At 45.9% G+C, this 22,964-nt stretch overlaps 2 protein-coding genes across 5 annotated transcripts; one reads left to right on the forward strand and one right to left on the reverse strand.

Annotated features, from left to right (window-relative positions):
- Window positions 1-71: 71 nt before the first annotated feature.
- On the forward strand, window positions 72-4,563 carry DDIT3 (DNA damage inducible transcript 3). Of its 2 annotated transcripts, none has more exons than XM_036296913.1 (4): window positions 72-210; window positions 2,421-2,468; window positions 3,704-3,876; window positions 3,975-4,563. In XM_036296913.1, the coding sequence occupies exons 3-4, from the start codon at window positions 3,739-3,741 to the stop codon at window positions 4,341-4,343; spliced, it is 507 nt and encodes a 168-aa protein (XP_036152806.1). In that variant the 5' UTR covers window positions 72-210; window positions 2,421-2,468; window positions 3,704-3,738; the 3' UTR covers window positions 4,344-4,563. The 2 variants fall into 2 exon arrangements, with proteins under 2 accessions (XP_036152806.1, XP_036152805.1); XM_036296912.1 differs by having other exon boundaries at window positions 3,719-3,876.
- MARS1 (methionyl-tRNA synthetase 1) lies at window positions 2,170-22,964 on the reverse strand. Of its 3 annotated transcripts, XM_036296904.1 has the most exons (23): window positions 22,856-22,964; window positions 22,086-22,176; window positions 21,861-21,939; window positions 21,646-21,780; window positions 21,235-21,310; window positions 20,815-20,987; window positions 20,542-20,648; window positions 16,485-16,601; window positions 16,154-16,357; window positions 15,203-15,404; window positions 12,283-12,357; window positions 8,458-8,628; window positions 8,147-8,242; window positions 7,889-8,006; window positions 7,318-7,531; window positions 6,361-6,492; window positions 6,150-6,254; window positions 5,872-6,058; window positions 5,162-5,233; window positions 4,997-5,020; window positions 4,826-4,909; window positions 4,572-4,720; window positions 2,170-2,308 (listed from the first exon to the last, which is right to left on the reverse strand). In XM_036296904.1, the coding sequence occupies exons 1-22, from the start codon at window positions 22,962-22,964 to the stop codon at window positions 4,574-4,576; spliced, it is 2,718 nt and encodes a 905-aa protein (XP_036152797.1). In that variant the 3' UTR covers window positions 2,170-2,308; window positions 4,572-4,573. The 3 variants fall into 3 exon arrangements, with proteins under 3 accessions (XP_036152797.1, XP_036152796.1, XP_036152798.1); XM_036296903.1 differs by lacking the exon at window positions 2,170-2,308 and having other exon boundaries at window positions 4,501-4,720; XM_036296905.1 differs by lacking the exons at window positions 2,170-2,308; window positions 4,997-5,020 and having other exon boundaries at window positions 4,574-4,720.

The following is a 22,964-nucleotide window of genomic DNA, read 5'->3' on the forward strand; positions in this document are numbered from 1 at the left end:
GGGATGAGGCGGGGCCCAAACTGGCGTGCCGCTTTCTGATTGGTAGCCTTCTGGGTCCGCCCCTGAGAGGAGGGCAAGGTCCAGTTAAAAGATCACTGCTTGGGGAGACCGAGGTCAGAGACTAGAGTCTGAGACACCGTGCATATCATGTTGAAGATGAGCGGGTGGCAGCGACAGAGCCAAAATCAGAGCCGGTATCTGAGGCGAGAGGTGAGTACTGACCGTCCATCTACCTTTTACTCTTGCATCTTTGCGACGTTGCCCCCTCAAAGTCGGGGCATCCCCTCTTCAGGATGTGTCATCACCCCCTCCATAATGAAGTTAGTGACGGTCCGAAGGCGAGATGGGGAGAATCCTTTATTCGGGAGAGGTGTTACAGCCCCTGCTTCCTTCGCGACAGCATCACCCACCCCTGCCCGGAGCGAAGGGGCCCGGCTGCCCTCAGGAGTTACTCTGTTCTCTGCAGTGGCTGACCTCAGGCCTCCGCTTTAGGCCAGTCTGGTGGGAGGCGGAGCAGCAAGACACACCCCCACGTCGAGAAGCCTGTTGGACCGTAGCTTAGGCCGCTGCCTTGGCTTGGCCACCAAGCAGCCCCACCCCTAGTCCCGTGTCGGAGGCAGCATCTCAGTGCCAGCATGGCCACGTTGGTAGTGGGGCTCCGGAACCTTACACGGGACAGCCATTCCGCACCTTCAGGAAACTGACACAGCCTGGGAGGAAGGATGCCCATGGCCAGGGAGAGCAGATAGGTTTTTTACTTTCCCCCAGAGGTCCCTGGGCCTCCTGCACAAGAGAGCATCCTGTATCTCTTAAGTGTGGGAAGTCATTTGGGGTCTCCCAGTGTATGGTCCTTCTCCTGAGCGTGGTCCCTGCTTCTTTCTCCCTGTCCTGTCTCCAACTAATCTCTGTGTAACCATTGCATCAGGCCAGTCCCCTGTTTGGCTCTACAGCCCTCTGGCCTGGGGCTCCACTGCTGATGAAAGCCACCTTCCAGGCTCTGGAAGGCAAGGAGGGTTCCCCAGGGAGGACAGTCCTGAAGACAAACACTCTGGGCGATATTGCATCTACAGTCCCCAGAGATAGGCAGCTGCTGCTCTACTTCTGGCTTCATCCTCCCTTCCCTGTGAGAGATTGGGGAGAATTTACCCATTCATTCCTAACCAGCACCTCCTATGTGCAGTTTGGGGCCCAGGAAACATCCATGAATAAGAGAAAAAAATTCTGCTCTCAGAGCTTACAGTTCAGTGGGAAAAGGCATACAGTAAACAGATAAGTGCCATAGAAAAAACTAATGAATTTAAGAGTAGAAAATGCTTTGGGTGAGGGTTAATTTTACATTGGGTGATCAGGGATTCCCTCACTGAAATGACCATTAAATTAAAAACCTGAAAGAGGTGCGGCAGTAAGCCATGCAGGTATGCGGGAGAGCTTTCCAGAAGGGACAGCAAGAACAGAGGTCCTGAGGTGGGAACACGCACAGTATCTTTAGAGACCAGAAGGCCAGTTGGCTGCTCTAGAGTGAGAAGAGGGAGAGTGGTCAACGAGAAATCCAGGGCAGAGAAGGAGCCGACTGTGTGGGTTCTTCTAAGCCATTTTATGCGGGAAATTGGAAGTCATTGGTGATTTTGAACAGAGGAGTGACACGACCTGATTTTAAGTTTTAAAAGGCCCACTCTGGTTGCTGTGTTGTGAATAGACTCAGGGAAGGGTGGTAAGAGCAGAAACTGGGAAACCTGCCGTCATCCCAGAGAGATAGTAACTTGATAGTAACAATGGAATTGGAGAAGAATTTAGATTCTGGGTTTGTGAAGAATGAGTTAAGAAATTTTGCTGGTGGTTTGGATTGGATTGTGAGGTGTAACAGGAGAGGGATCAATGAAGATACCAATGTTCAATGAAGATACAAAGCTACTAGAGTTGCCATTTACCAAGATAGGGAAGGGGAAGAGGAAGATTAGCAGGAGTTTGTTTTAGACATATTAAGTCTGAGATGCCTATTAGACATCCAAAAGGAGACAGCACGTAAGCAGTTAGATAACAGAGTTAGAGGTCTATACTGGGACTGTAAAATTTGGAGGATGTCAGCGTGGGAATGGAATTAGGAAAATTTGTTTTGTTCCCTTCCCTGAAGTATAGTCCTTACTTACCCTGGCAGGTTTGAAGGCTGCCTTGAGTTTAGAGAAAGCTGAGATGGTAGGGCTTTCCTATTATGCAATCAGGACTACAAATGTCAGCAACTAAAAATAAAGGAAATTAGGCTCTCCTCCGTCCTTGGAAATGGGTACCGGGACTGTTAACTATCCATACTCTGTAAGACAGGAAGTAAGAACGGGTCAATAGGATGCTGGAGATAAAAGTAAAAGAACCTGGCTCTCCCCCTTCCAAAAGTGGTTAACATATTTATCTTTGATTCCCCACAGTGTTCAAGAAGGAAGTGTATCTTCATACATCACCACACCTGAAAGCAGGTAAACCTAACCAACCCTTTCCCAAAACCAACTCCTAAGAGTTGCTATTTAGCCTTCCTTTATTGGGACCCTGAGAAGTGAAACGCTTAGAGAAGAGAGGAGGGTTTGCATCTGAGCACTTTTGCTGTCAGACCACATCCATCCACCTGGCCTGTCCCTAACAAGGTGACCAAATCACTATTCATAGAAGCATGTCCTAATCAAAAGATGGCTCTGAGTAAGCAGTCAGCCCCAACCAAGATAATGGGTTTGTCTTACCACACCTCAATCCCCATCAAAGCTAAACTAACCCGCCTTGACCGGTTTGGCTCAGTGGATAGAGCGTCGGCCTGTGGACTGAAGGGTCCCAGTTCGATTCCGGTCAAGGGCATGTACCTTGGTTGCAGGCACATCCCCAGTGGAGGGTGTGCAGGAGGCAGGTCATCAATGTTTCTCTCTCATCGATGTTTCTACCTCTCTGTCCCTCTCCCTTCCCCTGTGTAAAAAAATCAATAAAATATATTTAAAAAAAAATTTAGACTGACCCATGGAACTCCCCACCCAGGAAAAAGGAGCACAACTGATGTGGTAATTGCCCCTGGAAACTACCAATGGAGTTTCTCAGGGCGGCTAACTTTTTTGTTGTTGTTAATCTTCACTCGAGGATATTTTTCCATTGATTTTTAGAGAGAGTGAAAGGGAGAGGGGAGAGACAGAAACATTGATGTGAGAGAGACACATCGATTGGTTGCCTCCTGCACACACTCAACCAGGGCCAAGGAACCTGCAACCAAGCTATGTGCTCTTGACCGGAATCAAACTCGAGATCCTTCAGTCCTCGGGCGGATGCTCTATCCACTGAGCCAAACCAGCTAGGGCGGGCAGATAACTTTTACTACAATCCCATAAGAATGTATATCCAGGCACTTACTTCTTCAAGTGCTGGGCAAAAGCAAGGAGGGATTATTAGTATAGACCAGGGGTTGGTAAATTTTAAAGGGCCAGATAGTAAATGTTTTAGATATAGAGGGCCACACAATTTGTCACAACTATTCATCTCCACTGTTGTAGCATAAAAGTAGCCATAAAAAATATGTAAATCAATAGATGTGTCCGTGTTCCAGTAAAACTTTACTGCAGAAACAGGCAGCAGGCCAGTTTGCCAAACTGTGGTATAAACTGTTTGACTGCTTTGTGGTGCTCATTCCCCGCCCCCCCCCCCCCCCATCCTTCCCTCCCTTCCCCACTATCCCAAGTATATCGTTTTTCAGAGCCTGATCCAGCTGCAGCAATGGCAGCCGAGTCTTTGCCTTTCTCCTTCGGGACACTGTCCAGCTGGGAACTGGAAGCCTGGTATGAGGACCTGCAGGAGGTGCTGTCCTCAGATGAAAATGGGCGTGCCTATGTCTCACCCCCTGGAAATGAGGAGGTGAGAATGCTACACATAAAGCTGGGGGTAGGGGTGGGTGTGTGTGCTGATTTTCCCATTTCAACTAATGGCGCCTGCCTTTCCTCATTCCTTTGAAGGAAGAATCAAAATCCTTCACCACTCTTGACCCGGCCTCTCTGGCTTGGCTGACTGAGGAGCCAGGACCAGCAGAGGTCACAAGCACCTTCCAGAGCCCTCGCTCTCCAAATTCCAGTCAGAGCTCCCTGGCTCAGGAGGAAGAGGAGGAAGACCAAGGAATACCCAGGAAACGGAAACGGAGTGGTCAGTCCCCGGCCCGGGCTGGAAAGCAACGCATGAAGGATAAGGAACAAGAGAATGAAAGGAAAGTGGCACAGCTAGCTGAAGAGAATGAACGGCTCAAGCAGGAAATCGAGCGTCTGACCAGAGAAGTGGAGGTGACTCGCCGAGCTCTAATTGACCGAATGGTCAATCTGCATCAAGCATGAACACTTGGGACCATCACTTCCCCCTTGAGCCAGTACCATCTTTTCCCAGAGGTGGCTACTAACCACCTTCTTATGAGTGTCAATGATGTGACCCTTAACCCCATACCTACAGTAGAGGGAAAGCTCTGAGTAGACAAGAAGAAAGGGTCTCAGCATGTATATAGAGATTGCATATTTATTTATTACTGTCCATATCCATTAAAGTGACTCTATAAGTCAAGTTCTCACTTTCACTTTTTCTTCTTGCCTTTAGGGGTTTCAAGAGGTTTCCCCTCAGCTAGAGCCAACTGCTTCTTCAGATCCAAGAGTTTAGCCACTTCTGCAGCAACCTGGTTCTTGTCTGCCTTTTGTGCTTTCAGTTCACGGACAATGTTGCCCTAAGAGAAGAGGGAGGAGGTGGGGGAATAACAATAGTGAGACCAGTAAGGACCTATGTAGGATTTAAGTTTTGTGGTCTCCCACATAGGATTCAAACTTCATACCTGTTTTGTCACTTCATCCATCAGCATTTGTATCTGCTGCGGTCCAGCTGTCTCTATAACTGCTGGCTTGGGGGACACTTTTGCCTAGAGAATAATAAGAGAGTTATCACCTGCTGCCATAAATATCCCCTGACCTCAAGTTTTATACAACATCTTGGGGAAAGTGATTACCTTTAACACCAGGGACTCTTCTAGCTAAGACAGGAAAGAAAAACTTTAAGTGAGGAAGTAGCAGGGCCAAAAGGTGGAAAGAGTGATGAGTGAGGACTACTTATGGACACTTAGGAGATGGCGCTGTGGCTGTTGCTGGGTGAGAGCACAGTCTAGCTTTCTCACCTGGCCCCCACCGAAGCGCTGCCTCAAATTTTCAATCTGGTCATTTTCCAATTTTTGGAACAAGGGACTGACCTATAAAAAAAAGAATTCCAGAATCATTCACTGATTAGGTATAACTCTATCAGACTATACAGAGGGCCTCTCTAACCCCAATCACCAACATTCAGGGACTCTAAATGCTTTACAAGAAGCTTGAGTGTATCGCCAATTTCAGTAAAGAATCCAGGAAAAGTCCTAGCAGTCACTATGAAAAAACAAAGTATTAATAGGGTCCAAGATTAAATGATGCTAGGTTGATGCAAAAGTTTAAAGGTGGACTTACTTTATCATCTTGTGTCAAAGGGGAAATGGCTACCCTGTATTCTCACAGCTCACTGATTGTTAGCCTTATGGAGACCAAGTGACCATGGTGCTACTTCAAGCATCTACTGTATATCAGTTTCATGTACCATGTACTGGGTTCTGGCATGAAGGACGATGAGAAAATATGGGCTACAGATAACACTGGGCTTGGGAGCCAATACCAAGAATTTTATATCAGAAACAAGCCTAAGTGCAAAATGGGGAGGGGTGTCGAAGAGCTTCAGAGAATAGCTGTGAAAGCCCCATGCCCAAAGTAAGTTCTCTGACCCTCCCCAAAGGCTGCATGGCACATGCAGGAATTTTATTAGTAAAAGAGACAATGGCTCTTCCGATCCTCAGAGACTTACTGTGCCAATCTGGTGTCCTGCTGGTAAGGTGCACAGGAAGTCTGTGGGCAGGATGCTGCAGGCTGCAGGTGGGAGCTGCAGCTGGGCCGAAATCATAGAGCTAACCATAGGCATGTAAGGCTGGAGCATGGTGGATAGCAAAGCAGCTATATTCACTGCCAAGCCTGTCACTGTCCCTGCCCGCTGCCTAGATAAACAGAGTCATTAGTCAGGACTTCTAAGAGGACACAGCCTACCACATACTTTATCCCTGTAGCCAACCCTACCTCCTTACCTACCTGTCAGCCTCGCTGCCTTTAATCCGCTTCCAGGGTTCATTCACCTGAATGTATTGGTTGCCGTAACGAGAGATGGTAAGGATACTGCGTAAGGCATCCCGGATCCTGGGAAGGGGGGAGGCAGGCCAAGGTATAAGGTCCTGGAAAGACCAGTATGGGCTTCTCAACATGCCAGCAGACCACTCAGATGAGACGGGTGTAGGTTACTTACCGAACCTTCTCTAGAAGCTGGTGATAGTGCTGGAGCTCCAGGGAGACATGGGCCAGCAGGCGCTGATCATCAGAGGTAAGCACCATCTTGGGCACATAACCCCCAAAAAACTTAGACACAAACATCCCAGCTCTTGATAGGAGTAAGGGAAGGAGAGGGGGGAGAAAAAAAGAGTAATTTCCCAGTCTTCTTAGAGAAATTTGACCCGGTTTTCTTAATTCTACATTCTTTCAGAACTGATACTTCCTGGCTCCTTCAAGCTGGAAGGCAAAGCTTAACAAAGTAATTCCTTATCCTCTCCCCTAAGAATACAACTGCACATAACAGACATTTCACATTCATTATCCCTTGTTTAAAGAACCCTGATAAACTTAAGCAACTGTTCGTTTTATTTTTAAAAATCAACACTCAGAATAATCAAGTTTAAATATATGTAAATTGCTACTGTTAAAATGTGATTAATGATCAAACCTGAAAGGGTAGGTAGCCATTGAGGATATTTCTTTAGATTTCAGAATAGCTGACATAGGGCCAAAAATGAAATTGAGCTCATGCAACAAAAACTCCAGAGTTCAGCAGAAGTTTCCTACCCCTACACTAAAATAAACCCTTTCCTCAGTTAAACTTTTCAAATGCATGCAACTTTTTTTTTTTTTTTTGCAAAAACACATTTCCAATTCTACAAAGAACATTAATAAGAAACAATTTAGAAAACTTTGTGACCAACTTTGCTAAATCACATTTCTATCACCAACTTCCCCAAGCATACATAAGCTATTATGTTCTAGGAATATCAAATCCCAATTGATAGGAATCCACTTTCCACATCATCCTCCCATCCCTCCCAGCTTCCTGCCCATTCACCAGGCATCTCTTCATTCCCCTCTCGCCCACTTCATGGAGCAGAGTTAGCACCAGCCCAGCTCATCTACTGACTGACCCCTCACCAAGTCCTACCTATTGATGAAGTTTCCCAGGTTGTTAAGCAGCTCAGAATTATTCTTCAGTAACATATCTGTCCAGGAGAAGGCACTGTCCTGGCCCTCAGGCCGAATGTACAGCAGGTAGAAGCGCCAGATGTCAGCAGGAATCCCTGTGTCCTTGGCCATGTCCCCAAACACTCCCACACCCCGACTCTTAGAGAACTTCCCATCCTCATAATTCAGATATTCTGGATTGAGAAAGAGAATGAATGAGAACCATCTGCTCGAATCACTTTCTCCCCTTTCTGACCTACTGACTCTCCTTTGAACTCAACTATGGGTGTCCAGCAACACTTCTTGAGTAGCTGCCTGAATCCTGCCTCTCCATTTGGGCCTTCCCCCCGCTTTGCTTCTATTCATTACGAAGTTTTAGCTTTTGACTCTTGCTTTCTTCAGTTCTTGTTTCCTTCTAGGTTGAGTTCACATGTTCAAATTATTTCCTATCTCAACTCCTAACTCAAGACCCAGCACCTTTCCAAAACCTTCCAAGTATTGCCTCAGCTCTCATTCCCTAGGAATATTCCTAGTCCAGTCTTCCAGGGTACCTGTAGCAATGAGATGGCTGACCAAGGTGTAGTTGTCCTCAGCTCCTAGGGCTGAACAAGGAAAGACTAAGCCGTGGAAGGGAACATTGTCTTTGGCCATGAACTGGTAGAGGTTCACCTACAGAACATAGTTGGAAAACAGAGCTCCTGAGACCTTCTTCAAAGACCTCAGAAAGAGCAAATACCCAATCCTAACCCCCTCCACGCACATACACGCATGCACCCTCCTCATAGACAGGCTAACCAAGAACTGCTTACTTGCTCTGGGTTCTTCCACCATTTCTCCCATTGGTCTGTGTAGTTGGCGGTGATGGATATGTATCCAAATGTGGCATCAAACCAGACATAGAATACCTGGAGAGAGACATGGTAGGATAAAAAAACACTGGGAATACACTTGATATAATACAATAATATAATTTTATTGACCTAAGTAACCCCGAAAAATTCAATTTTTTTAAAAATTGGGAAACCCAGTTAAACAAGACATAGTCAAAACAGTGTACTATGTTAGCCCAGGATCTCAAGGCTGAATAATAAGAGATATCCGTAAAGCATGGGATTCTTACCTTGTCCTCAAAACCTTCTAAGGGTACAGGGGTTCCCCATTTGAGGTCTCGGGTTATGCAGCGTGGCTTGAGGCCGTCCCGAAGCCAAGAACGAATGATGAACCGGGCATTGGGTGTCCAGTCACTGCCAGGCACAGTCTTCCCCAACCACTCCTCAAGTCGGTCTTCCAGCTGAGAAGGCAGAGACAGAAGGCTGACTTAGAAATGCCTCATACACAGTTTGCTTAAGGGTAAATACGTACAACCCTTTGGACTAGTCTGGTGATGTATTAAAATTAAAAGACTCATGACTTTGACATAGAAATTCCATTTCTAGAAATTTTTTCAATGGAAATATTCACACAAGAGTGTATAGATGTGTACATAAAGGCGTGCACTGTTCATCATAGCAAAAAATTAAAACTAAAGAAATATGGTGCATCGCCGAAACCGGTTTGGCTCAGTGGATAGAGCGTCAGCCTGCGGACTGAAAGGTCCCAGGTTTGATTCCGGTCAAGGGCATGTACCTGGGTTGCGGGCACATCCCCCGTGGGAGATGTGCAGGAGGCAGCTGATCGATGTTCCTCTCTCATCGATGTTTCTGACTATCTCTCTCCCTTCCTCTCTGTAAAAAATGAATAAAATATATTTAAAAAAAAAAAAAAGAAATATGGTGCATCAATACAATAAAATACTCATGAGGCCATTAAAAAGAGTAAGGTAGACCTATATGTAACTGATATGTTTAGATCTCCAAGATTCATTACTAATTAAGCTAACTGCAAAACAATATATAGTATAATTCTATTACTATAAAAATAAATATCAGCCGGCTTGGCTCAGTGGATAGAGCGTCACCCTGCAGACTGAAGGGTCCCAGTTTCAATTCTGGCCAAGGGCACATGCCTGGGTTGCGGGCTTGATCCCCAGTAGGGGGCATGCAGGAGGCAGCCGATCAATGATTCTCTCATCATTGATGTTCTATCTCTCTCTCCTTTTCCTTCCTCTCTGAAATCAATAAAAGAAATAAAAAAATAAATATCAACACACAGACTAACATAAGCCCAGAAATTTAAATATTTTTTTATTGATTTTAGAGAGAGAACGGAAGAGAGAGATGGAAACATTAATAAGAGAGACACATCAACCAACTGCTTCCTGCATGCTCCCTACTGGAGATCGAGCCTGCAACCTAGGCACGTGCCCTGACCGGAAATCAAACTGGTGACCTCTTGGTGCATGGGTAGATGCTCAAACACTGAGCCACATAGGCTGGGCAAGCCCAGAAAAAATTTTTTTTTTTTTACTCCTCACTGGAGGGTATTTTTCCATTGATTTTCAGTAAGAGTGACAGAGAGAAGGAAAGACAGAAAGAGACATCGATGTGAGAGAAACACATTGATTGGTTGCCTCCTGCACACGCCCTGGGCCTGGGCCAGAGAGGAGCCTGCAACCGAGGTACATGCCCTTGACAGGAATCAAACCCAGGACCCTTCAGTCCGCAGGCTGAAGCTCTATCCACTGAGCCAAATTGGCTAGGGCCAGAAAATTTTTGAAGAAAAATATGTATCAGTACTTTATTTTCAGATGGGATTATGGGGAACATTCACATTTATACCATATATTTCTAGCTGAAATTTTTTAAAAAAGCTTTTATCACTTTTGTAAGCAGAAAAACAAAAGTAAACTTTTTTAATGGATGGTTTATGTGATTTATCCAATCAAATACCACAATTTCCAAAGCCTGACAATATACTCTATTGGCAAGGCTATGAGGAAACAGCACACTCACAGATTGCTGATGGGAATGCAAAAATGCAACAACACCTATTGAAGAAAATTTGACAATAAACTACATATACATTTACCATTGACACAGCAAGTGATCACTTTTAAGGAAATTATCCTGAAGATATAATGCAAAAAAAATTTGCTTGCTGTATTTGGTCGAACATTTATCTACTGCAACATCACTTGCAATTGCAAAATACAGTAAGTCCTCACTTAACACCAATAGGTTCTACAGCTTTAAGTGAAATGACATATAACAAAACCAATTTTTACCACAAGCTAATTGATAAAAACAAGAGTTAAGTTCCTACAGCATCTAATCAACATTAGAACAAAACAATATTATTCAAGGACCTGCTGTACTGGAAACTACCTAAATGGAGAACACAGAAAACTGGTTATATAAACTATGGAACCTACACAAATGTAGTTGTTTGTAGCTGTTTAAACAAACAACAACTGCTCTAGCCAGTATGGCTCAGTGGCTAATGTGTCAGCATGCAGACCGAAGTGTCCCAGGTTTGATTCCTCAAGGGCATGTACCTCAGTTGCAGGCTCAATCCCCAGCTCTGGTCAGGGCGCATGCAGGAGGCAACCAGTCTATGTGTCTCTCTCATATCAATGTTTCTCTCTGTCTCTCCCCCTCCCTTCCACTCTCTCTAAAAATCAATGAAAAAAATATCCTCAGATGAGGATTAACAAAAAAAAACAACCACCATCAAATAATGATGATCACTATGAAGTGATATGGAATGATTTCCAGAACATCCTATTAGGTCAGGGGTGATGAATCTTTTTTCTGCCAAGGACCATTGGATATTTATAAAATTATTTGTGGGCCATATAAAATTATCAACTTAAAATTAGCCTGCTATATTTGGTCAAACATTTAATTAACTCACCCCTAATACTTTGGCAGGGCCAGACTAAATGATTTCTCGGGTCTTATACAGCCTGCAGGCCGGATGTTCCCCACCCCTGTCATAAAACATAAAGAAAGGCTGGGGAACTGTTTCAGATGAAAGGAAACTAAAGAGATATAAAAAACTAAATGCAGTCCAGCTGGTGTGGCTCACTGGTTGGGCATCGACTTATGAACCAGGAGGTCACGGTTTGATTCCCAGTCAGGGGGCACATGACTGGGTTGCAAGCTAGATCCCCAGTAGAGGGCATTCAGGAGGCAGCCAATCAATAATTCTCTCTCATCATTGACGTTTCTATTTCTCTCTCCCTCTCCCTTCCGCTCTAAAATCAATAAAAACATATTTTTTTTTTAATATATTTTATTGATTTTTTACAGAGAGGAAGGGAGCGAGACAGAGAGCTAGAAACATCGATGAGAGAGAAACATCGATCAGCTGCCTCCTGCACATCTCCCACTGGGGACGTGCCCGCAACCCAGGTACATGCCCTTGACCGGAATCGAACCTGGGACCTTTCAGTCCGCAGGCTGACGCTCTATCCACTGAGCCAAACCGGTTTCGGCAAAAAAAAAAACAACATATTTTTTAACAAAAGAAGTATTTAAGAGTAAAGAGGCCCTAACCGGTTTGGCTCAGTGGATAGAGCATCGGCCTGCAGACTGAAGGGTCCCAGGTTTGATTCCAGTCAAGGGCATGTACCTTGGTTGCGGGCACATCCCCAGTAGGGGGTGTGCAGGAGGCAGCTGATCGATGTTTCTCTCTCATCGATGTTTCTAACTCTCTATCCCTCTCCCTTCCTCTCTGTAAAAAATCAATAAAATATATTTAAAAAAAAAAAAAAAAAAAAGAGTAAAGAGGACCTATATGTACAGTTCATTCACATGCATACAATATTCCTGAATAGACACAAAGGAAAATGACAGCAGTGAAACACCTCTGCAAGCAGGCCTGGGGTTTAGTGGGTGGGCCTGGGCCTTCACTTTGGGCCCATTCACTTGTTATGTATTTTTATGATGTATAACTTTAAAATAGAAATTAAAAACATTTAAGAGTAATTTGGTATAGATTTGTGGCTGAGGCTGAGGGGGCAGAAACGGCCATGCAGACCAAGTTGAGGGAAAGGCCCACTTACCTTGGGCAAGTCCAGAAACAGGTGCCGCGAGGATCTCACCACAGGGCACGATCGGCAGACTTTACACTGAGGCTTCTGTGAAGGAAAATTCAAGAGAAAGTGTGACCCAAGATGAGAGTCAGGATCAGGCCGGCAGGTCATGGGGAGCTGTCCAGGCAAGTGGAGAGGCACAGAGGGATGAGCTCCCCAGTGTGCCATCTAACTTAGCTTCACGTTCACACCCAGCCAACTCATCAACTAGTTGGGCCTTCTGTGAACTTGGGAGGCTCAGGTCCACGCAGCATAACATGTGTTACTCAGAGTTTCATGTCTCTGTCCTATCACGCCAGAGAACAAAAAAAGCCTTCTCAGAGCACTACACTATATGCAGCTGTGTAAGGAGAGGCAGGAATGATGGAAGAGAAGACACACAGCTCCTCTCCTAAGGAAGTTACAATCAAGTTAGGGAGAGAGGGCTTGTATGGGAAACAAGTGCAGACCCATACAAAGCCAAATGTCAAGAAATACTTATTCTCATGGTACAAGTTGACTATACAAACCCAGAAGGGTGATGACTAAAGGAGTAAACAGTTAGGTGGGGCTAATCAGTGAACTAAGTTTTGATCTAAATTTTTGGAGGTGAGAAACTATAATTCTCTCAGGACCTCTCTCCTGAACTCCACAAGCCTCTCTCAAACTGTCTACCTAACCTCTCCTTGGGTGTCTAGAAGGCAGCTCAATTTGTTACTGTTGTTAATCCTCACCTGAGGATACTTCCATTGATTTTTAGAGAGAGTGGAAGGGAGAGAGGGGGAGAGAGAGAAACATCAATATGAGACACATTGATCGGTAGCCTCCCGCATGCACCCCAACTGGGGCCAGTATCAAACCTGCAAACCCAGGTATGTGCCCTTGACCAGGAATCAAATCCATGATCCTTCAGTGCTCAGGCCGATGCTCTAACCAGACCAACCAGGGCAAGGAATCTCAAATTTAACAACCCAAATAGATTCCACCAGAAAGCCTGTTTTTCTTTTTTTTCTTCTTTTTTTAAAAATATATTTTATTGATTTTTCACAGAGAGAAAGGGAGAGGGATAGAGAGTTAGAAACATCGATGAGAGAGGAACATCGATCAGCTGCCTCCTGCACACCTCCTACTGGGGATGTGCCCACAGCCAAGGTACATGCCCTTGGCCGGAATCAAACCTGGGACCTTTCAGTCCGCAGGCCGACGCTCTATCCACTGAGCCAAACCGGTTGGGCCAGAAAGCCTGTTTTTCATCTAATCACACCCATGTTCATAGCAGCTCAAGCCAAAAACTTAAAAGTCATCATTTCCTTGACTTTCCCATCACCCAGAATTCCAGTCTATCCAATTGTACAGTCTGCCTCCACAATGTATCTCAAGGTTCTCCCCATCCCCATTTCTACTATTAACCTCGTCCGAGTCAACATCATCCCATTTTGGAGCTACCACTCTAGTCTCCAAACTTTCATGCTTCCCTCCCATCCATTTTCCACAGAGCAGCTTGCCATTCAACTCCCACAATGGCTTACTAGGCCCTGGTAATCTGACCTCGTCTCAATCCACCCTCTCTCCTTCACTATGCTACAGTTATACTGGCCTTTTTAATTCTGCCTTTTAAGCCTTTGCATTTCCATGCCCCTTTGCTTGTAACGCTCTGAACCTCACTCTCATAGCCTGGCTTGCTCCCTCTCATTCTTCAGTTAAACTCTGTTTAAATGTTACCTCCTTTGAGATGCCTTCCCTAATCACCTACCTCCCCCCAGAAGTCACTCTCTATCATATCTCCCTGGCAGTTTATTCCATAATTACATACTTGTCTTTAGTTTCCTCCCCACACTAAATAATCTGTCTTGTTCACTGCCACATCCTGAGCACCTAGAACTGTGACTGCCCTATTATAAGAACTCAAAAAAACCTGCTGAATGAATGAATAGCCCGGTTGGCATGGCTCAGTGGTTGAGCGTCGACCTATAAGCCAGGAGGTCAGGGTTCAATTCCTGGTCAGGGCACATGCCTGGGTTGCAGGCTCGATCCCGGGTGTGGGGCATGCAGGAGGCAGCCAATCAATGATTCTCTCTCATCACTGATGTTTCTTTCTCCCTTCTCCCTTCCTCTCTGAAATCAATAATAACAAAAACAGCCCTAACCGGTTTGGATCAGTGGATAGAGCGTCGGCCTCCGGACTGAAAGGTCCCAGGTTCAATTCCGGCCAAGGGCATGTACCTTGGTTGCGTGCACATCCCCAGTAGGAGGTGTGCAGGAGGCAGCTGATAGATGTTTCTCTCCCATCGATGTTTCTGGCTCTCTATCCCTCTCCCTTCCTCTCTGTGAAAAATCAATAAAATATATTTAAAAAAATAAAATAAAATAATAATAATAATAAAAAGAATGACTAAAGTAACAAATGAGTAAACATGGAGTATAAGAGACAGCATTTATAGAATGTGGTCTGAAACAGAAGCAAAAGTAGAGAAATATAAATTCAATTCCCTAGCACAAATGCTAAGCACATAGTAAATGTTCATTTAGTAAGTAATTATCTAACGAGCTGAATGATGAGTTGCTGAGATGGAGTAGAAAGAACCACTGGTCAAAGGTCTTGAATGCTAAAACAAAAATCCTGAGTGGGACAAGATTGGGAGTCCCTTAATGGAGACTGCTGCCCTGGCCACATGACTCAGCTGGTTAGAGCATCATCCTGATATGCCAAGGTTTGATCCCCAGTCAGGGCACATACAAGAATCAACCAATGAATGCATAAATAAGTGGAAAAACAAATCAATGTTTCTCTCTCTCCCCCCTCCCCATTCCCTTCTCTTTCTAAAATCAATTAATTAATTTAAAAAGAAGAAGAAGAAGAAAAAGAATAGAGACTGTCTCCTTCTGGGCTCCTAGGAGACCTTCCACTCACCTTGAGCTCTACGGCATTGATGAGCTTGCCACACTTGTCACACTGGTCACCCCGGGCCTCCTCATAGCCACAGAAGGGACACACACCCTCCACAAAGCGGTCAGCCAGGAAGCGGGCACAACGCTCACACCGCAGTTGCTCCACAGTATCTTGCAGCACAAAACCTCGGTTCCACAATCGTTGAAAGATGTCCTGTGTGATTCTGGTGAGGTGAGCAAGGGACAGGGGAGGGACAGGTCAGAGAAGTCAGAAGAAGGGGTGCAACCCTCCCTCCTGCTACTCTACCTAGGACCCAAATTCATTTAGTCCAAATGCCAAAGAAATCAGGCAGAAGATCCTTCAAGGCAAAGGCCATCTAGTCATCTTCAGGGAGTTGGACTAGATGACCCCAGACCCCTTACACATATTCTTCAACTCCTCATACAGTCTCTTCCCTTGACATTTTAAAATTTGTCAAATACAGGCTTTGTTTTGTATTCTTCATTAACAAAAATCTCCAAAAGAATAGAACTATGTCCTAAAAATTAAATCAGTCCAACTATTAAACCACACAGCACTATTAGCTGACAGCCTGTCTACCATGTAGAGGTTTTATAAGGATGAATTACCAGGCAAAAGAAGGAAGAGTATATTTGCTATAAACACCCACAGGAGTGGGAAGGAATGTGCTCAGACTCTGTGGCAGCCAGGGAAGGGAAGGGAAGTGGTAGAGGAAAGGCATACTTTCTACAAGCCTCCATCCTGCCTCTTACCTCCCTCACTTGCTCCTCAGAACCTGACCACAATGAATCTCCTTAATAATGCTTGGAATACATTTCAGGGCAATATTCATGTCCTAAATTTAGGGGGATTGCTTAGACAACCATCTCAGTTCCTCTGTCTCCAGGATATCCTCATGGTCCCCAGCCCCAGCCTTCACCCTCCATTTCTGCCTGATTAGAGGAAACTTACTCCGTCTGTTGTGAAGTGGTGGTGCGACCAAAAATATCAAAGGAGATATTAAACCAGCGGTAAATGTCAGCATGGATGACGTGGTACTTGTCACAGATCTCCTGGGGGGTGAGACCCTCCTCCATAGCCTTGGTCTCTGTCGCTGTACCGTACTCATCGGTCCCACACAGATAGAGGGTGTTCCACTGGCGGAGGCGGGAGTACCTGGAAGAGAATATGAGGATCAGCCGCTCCCCATGTCCCCTGGACCCCCTCAGCCTCCACCCTTGGGGCATCCTATTCCTTGGGACCCACGGCTCCCTCAGGTCTTCCCTGCAGCAGTTGGCTCCACCTGGCAAAGACATCAGCACTGAGCACGCAACCAATGATGTTTCCAAGATGGGGAACATTGTTGACATAAGGAAGGGCGCTGGTGATGAGCACATTCCTTTCCCCAGCCACAGGCAACCTGGTGGGGAAGGAGGAAGAGAACAGTTCATGGAAGAGGCGCAAGGGTCAAGAGCAGGGGTCCTCAAACTACGGCCCGCGGGCCACATGCAAATACAAATATTGTATTTGTTCCCGCTTTGTTTTTTTACTTCAAAATAAGATATGCGCCGTGTGCATAGGAATTTGTTCATAGTATTTTTTTAAACTATAGTCCGGCCCTCCAACGGTCTGAGGGACAGTGAACTGGCCCCGTTTAAAAAGTTTGAGGACCCTGGTCAAGAGGGACCAAAACTGCACCAGATACCCAGACACAGATCTAGCCTACATCAGACGATCATGTATATCAGAAGTCTTCCTTCAAATGAACACACAGGACTAAACTCCCCCAAAAGCCCTGCGATCCCCTACAATAGCAAGGACGGTGCCCCGCCCACAGTGAGCAAGCCTCGTGTACTGCTCCTACACAGCCGTGTTCCAACACTCGACTCTTCTGACTGCTTCTCCTCCATTAGCTCACCCTCAGGCTCCAGCTTCCCAGGTACTGACAAAACTCTCCTGAGGCTCTGTCCCGTCACCATCACTCACTACTCCCAACTCCAAAGCCTACCAAGAATTTTCCCGGTGCCGACCGCTTTCCTTCTTCCCAGATGCTGTGTTAATATTACCTCTCGTCTCTACCTGAAATCCTTACAACCCACCACCCCCGGCTCCTCTCCCTAACCCACGTTGGTCCCTTCCTCGCGACCTGACTCGAGCCAGCATTCATAACCACCCTCTCCTCTCCACTTCTCCAGGATCATTCCTAGTCACATCACTCAAGCTGCTGTCTGAAGCCATTCAATCCACTATCCTTTTTAGGGTTCATCCTTGACAGCTCAGCTGTGCACATCATGTATCCATCCCCCTTCTCAGCACTGACACTTCATCAGGGACTTTTTGTCTTTCTGACCATTCTCAGTCTATAATCGCTGGACACTGAAATCCAGTTTTGAAATCAGTTCCTTCAGGGAAGCCTTCCTTCACTAATGACTGGCCTTCCATCCAGTCATCCCTGGGTCCCAAGACGCTAGGCACTTAGTAGCACACTATTGTCTTTTGTGTTACCCTGTAACTTGGTGGCAGATAGGAAGGTATGTATGGGGTTCTACTCTCTAGGGCAGCGGTTCTCAACCTGTGGGTCGCAACTGCTTTGGCGGTCGAACGACCCTTTCACAGGGGTCAGCTAAGACCATCCTGCGTATCAGATATTTACATTACGATTCATAACAGTAGTAACATTACAGTTATGAAGTAGCAACGAAAATAGTTTTATAGTTGGGTCACAACATGAGGAACTGCATTTAAAGGGCCAGAAGGTTGAGAACCACTGCTCTAGGGGGTTACAGGCTATTACATATCTGCAACTGGAATCAGTGCAATGAGAGGTACAAAGTATCAAAGGAGCTCCAAGGAAGGCAAGCATACACTCCAGCCTAAGATTAAGAGACTTCTCAGCCTGGCCGGTGTGGCTCAATGGTTGACTGTCAACCCATGAACTAGGAGATCACGGCTTAATTCCCAGTGAGGGCACATGCTCAGGTTGCGAGATCAATCCCTGGTAGGAGGTGTGCGGGAGGCAGCCAATCAATTCCCTCTCATCATTGATATTTCTCTCTCTCCCTCTTCCTGAAATCAATAAAAATATATTTTTTAAAAAGAGAGAGAGAGAGAGACTTCACAGAGGCAGAATACTTGAGTTGGGCCTCAGGAATGGGTAGGAATTTGCCTGATCAAAGCATTAGGGATGTCTTTCAATCAGAAGGAAAGGCACAGAAGACAGTTTGGTTTGGCTATAGGGTCTGTCTTTTTTTAAAAAAATTCTCACCCAAGGAGTGAGGATATTTTTGCCATTGCTTTCTAGAGAGTAGAAGGGGGGAGAGAAAAAGAAAGAGAGAAACATCAATGTAAGAGACACATCGGTTGGTTGCCTCCCGCACACATCCTGACTGGGATGGGGACTGGACCTGCAACCTAGGTATGTGCCCTTGATGAGGAATCGAACTGGAGACCCTCTGGTGAGCAGGCAGATGCTCTAACTACTGAGCCATACAGGCCAGGGCGGTAATAGGGTCTTTAATACCAATTGTCTCCTTCTCTACATATGCATTTAAACGTGTTAGCCTGTATAAACATCTAAGAAAGTCTATCTCCTATTCTTTATTACCTGCAAAGGGCTTAGTACTAAACTGTCCATAGTAGGTACTGAAGAACTACTCAAAATGAGCAAATGAACAATGGAAGGGCTTTCTTCATCAATTTATTCAAGTTTTTTGTTGTTTTTTTATTAGTTAAGGTATTACAAATGTAATTTATTCAAGTTTTATCAGTATCTACTGGAAACTGGGACACATAATCATACAGAGAGAGCCTCTACCTTCAATAAGCTGACAAATAGAGGACATAGTCATGAAAAGAGATAATTACAATATATTTGGACAATGGGAGTTTCCCCGAAAATAAAGCACTCAAGCTCTGTAGAGAAGGAAATGGTAAAATTAGGCTCTCAAAGAATGAGTGTAGGCCCGTTAGGTAGGATACAGACATTCCAGGGAGAAGGAATAGCATGTGCATTGATACCAAGGTGAGTACAGTATGATGTCGGCCTTCCTTCCTCTCAAAACGCATCTTGACCTATCTGCCCATTGACTGTCTAGCCTTCAGCCACTGGCCTTTTAGCAATTCCTTAAAAAGAGCCAAACTCTCTTGCTTCTAAGGCCATCTTGCACGTTTCCGCTTCCTAAGACACCCTTCCCCATAGCCTTATCCTTGCCTAATTCCTATTCATCTTGCAAGTCTCAGATCAAATGTCAATTTTTCAGAGAGGCCTATAGGTTAATCTCCTGTGATATTTATTCTCCTGGCATCCTGTTCTTTCCCTTCATAGGACTTATTAAAATGAGTGATTATACATTTGTATGAGTTTTTAAAATACCTATCTACTTTTCTAGACTCAAAGTTCCATGAGAGCAGAAGTCTTATCTGTTTTGCTCACTCCTGTAGATCCAGCACATAGGGCCTAGCAAGGAGTAGACACTCAAATCTTTATCGGATGACAAGTTTGAGACTACAAATATTTCATTTTGATGGAAAGAGCTGTGTGTGTGCGTGTATATTATCTCAGTGTAGTAGAACAGTGACAAAATATGAAGCCTCAGGCAGGGGCCAGATCTTGAATGGTCTTGTGAACTACACAAGGAACCATCTGTAGAATTCAAAAAAGGAGGGTGAGATAATACATGCAGTTTTAAGTACTCATTCTGGTGACAGTGTGAAGTATGGGGTGGCAGGGAAAGAGAATGTGAGAGATGGTGAGGCCTGATGTAAGGCAGCAGCTGTGAGAAGAGAGAGAAGGGATTGATTCAAGGGCTACTTAGGAGTTAGAATCAATGACTTGGTGATGGAATAAGTGATACAGGAGGAGGGGATGAGAAAAGAGTACAGATAACACCAAAATTTCTGGCTTAGATTTTTAAGTGTGTGTGGGGGGGTGCCAACCGCTAAAGTACATGAGTAAAGGAGAGAAGCTGACAGGGAAGATAACTGGTTTGCTTTTGCACATGCTGAGTTTGCAATGCGTGTGGAGGTGGAGGATTCAGTCTGACAAATATGTTGAGCTCAGAGTAGAGATCTGGACCGGGAAAAACAGATTTAGGTGGTATCTGTAGGTAAAGAATAACTGAAACACGGGTGCAGGTGGGACTGATGGAGTGTCCAAAATTATAAACCAAGAGAGAATAACACTTTTAAAAAAAGATAGTGTCAACAATAAAAAAATAAAAAGAGAGATAGGGATCTGAGAATAAAAAGGAAAGGATGGAAAATTAAAGATGTCAGCAGCAGAGGGGACCTGGCAGGCAGGTGTTGATTTTATCAACAACTTCCACTTAAGAAACCAAGCCCACTCATCTGTGCCTACTCACACTGGTTTCTGCTTTGGCCGAAGGGGAGGCAAGCTGCCCAGGCCCTTCTCCCAAGCAGTTACAGCCATGGCGATCTCCTCCTCAGACAGCGTGGCCAGCTCCTCCTCCTATGAAGAGTGGACAGAATCCCTCACCAGGTGAGGAGGGTCCATGGAATAAAGAAACTCTCCCAACAACAGTAAAAGGTAGTGCCCATGCTCCAAGTCCCTCTCCAAACCACCCCACCCTTTAGGCACCAAGGCTCTCTGGGGACCCCTCTGTTCTTTCTCAAACCTCAGGCTCATTGCTGACAGCCCTCCCTTCAAGGAAGCTGGGCTGGAGCTGCTTTTGGAGGTAGGGCCGGAGGGCCAGGATACCCTGCTTCTTCAACACAGTCTCTGCAGCTCGCTGGCATGGCTCCTGAGAACTCAGTGTCTGGAACCAGCTGTGCAGGGCACCCAGCTCTTCTGCGGATTTGGGAGAAAAGAGGGAATCAACAAGACCAGGAAAGGCTGGATGAGTGGGCCTCTTTCCCATCTTCGTGAAATTTCCCCAGTTGCTTTCCCATTCCCTTTACCATCTTTCTGCTATAGCTTCCATGTCAAGTTACACCTCATAGTGGGTACCTACATACAATATATGGCCCATTCTGTAACCCCTACACCAAGCTTCTGTGGTTGGGGCTGGGAATAAGGTGATATGCTCAGTGCTCACCAGGGAGGTAGGCTGGGTCTTGGAGCAATGGATACAGGGCTCCCCACAAAACAATGTCAGCTACAGATTCTGTCTCCTTTGTTGGGGAAAGAAAAGAAAAAGGTACACAGGTGAGATATTCAATTTCTTCTCAAAAGTAGTAAAAATATCTAACATTTCCTAAGCACTTACTACATGTCGAGCACTATGTTAAGCATTTAAAATTATCTCAATCCTCACAACAACCCAATGAGGTGGGTACCAATATTACCCATTTCAAAGATGGGGAAAAAAATTAGCAAGTTTAATTTTTTTCAAGGTTACACTGCTGGAAGGTGGCAGTGTTGGGGTTTGAACACTCTGACTACTGTCTTCCTCCTTCATTCTTTTACCACACAGCTTCCCCAATCCCCACCTCAAGGCCCAACTTACCCCAGCCAGGAAAGGACAGCTCCGACGACTCAAGCTGTGGTCAATGTGAGTCAGGGCTCTCCGGATGGGGCCAAGAACATCTTCCCCCTTCTTGCCTTGGACCACTAAATAGTACAGGGCAGCAGACAAAGCCGGCTAAAATGTGGGGGGACAAAGGTCAGGACGGCCATGCAGGGCAATGGGCCTGCCTGCCATCCCCCATGTCTCAGTACCACCTGCAGCTCTGTTGCTTCCCATTCCAGCCACTGGTTGGTGAGGTCATCTTGCTCTGAGCCAGATAACAGAAAGAAGTATCTGCCAGAGAAAGAGCAACAGAAGGTGGAATTAGAGGGGCCCACTCTCACCCCTCAGTGAAACAGTGGTTGTGTATAAGGTCACACAGAGGACAGTAAGCTCTGATGTGATTTAGTCACCTCCCTGCATCAAGTACCAATACTGACCTGCAGATTGCATTCGTGGAGAAGAGGTAGTTGCCACTATCCAGCTGCAAGACAGGGATCTTAGGCCGGGTCAAGAATGGGACCACACACTCTGATGTGAGAGAGAAAAATGCGTGAAAAACAGGGGGAAAAAACAAACACAAAAAAGCAAAATTCTTTGTCAACTTAGGACAACTTCACATTGTTTAGGGGAAAAGATGGGCAGTCTCAATCCAGAGCTTCTAAGACGGGACCACTGAAAGGGGGTGGGTCCAGAATGCGCTGGGGAGACCAGCAGGTGTTCAGCAGAGACCGCCAGCTGGAAACAGCAGATGGGTACTGCAGAGAGGAGGTGGTGGTGCTGGGATAGCGCACAGCCAAGAACTGGAACAATTATTACTGGGATTATCTGAGAACGACCCGAGATAACAGTAGGAAAACAAAATGATCAGAACTGGGAAGACTGGCAACAGAACTGCTTAGGAGTCACCCCAACAGCTGGCTGGGAACGACAACAGGTAAACCAAAAGGAGCGCATATGTGAGTGTGTCTGTGTGGAGAGGAGCGCAGGGTTTCCTAGGAACAAAGAGGTGTCTGGGGGGGTTTAATGCGAGTGACTCTTGTGTGTGTCCGCGGGAGGGAAGGAAGAGGGGATGGAGTGACGAAGGATAATGGGGCAGGAGGTGGACGGGAATGAGTGGTAGGGGTTGGGATTGGGGAAGGAGACTGCGGACCGGGAGTCGGGCGTGCTTCGGACCGCCCCCCTCACCCACCAGCACCAGCCCGACTACCTTCGGGGCCCACGGTGCTGACAAGCAGCTGCGCCCGGCCCTGCGCCCTCCCAGCCGCGGCCAACACAGGCAGCGTCCCCGGGGCGCCCTCGCTCACGAACAGTCTCAT

Source organism: Myotis myotis, unplaced genomic scaffold (genome assembly GCF_014108235.1).
Source record: "Myotis myotis isolate mMyoMyo1 unplaced genomic scaffold, mMyoMyo1.p scaffold_m19_p_3, whole genome shotgun sequence".
Classification (NCBI taxonomy): Eukaryota; Metazoa; Chordata; class Mammalia; order Chiroptera; family Vespertilionidae; genus Myotis; species Myotis myotis.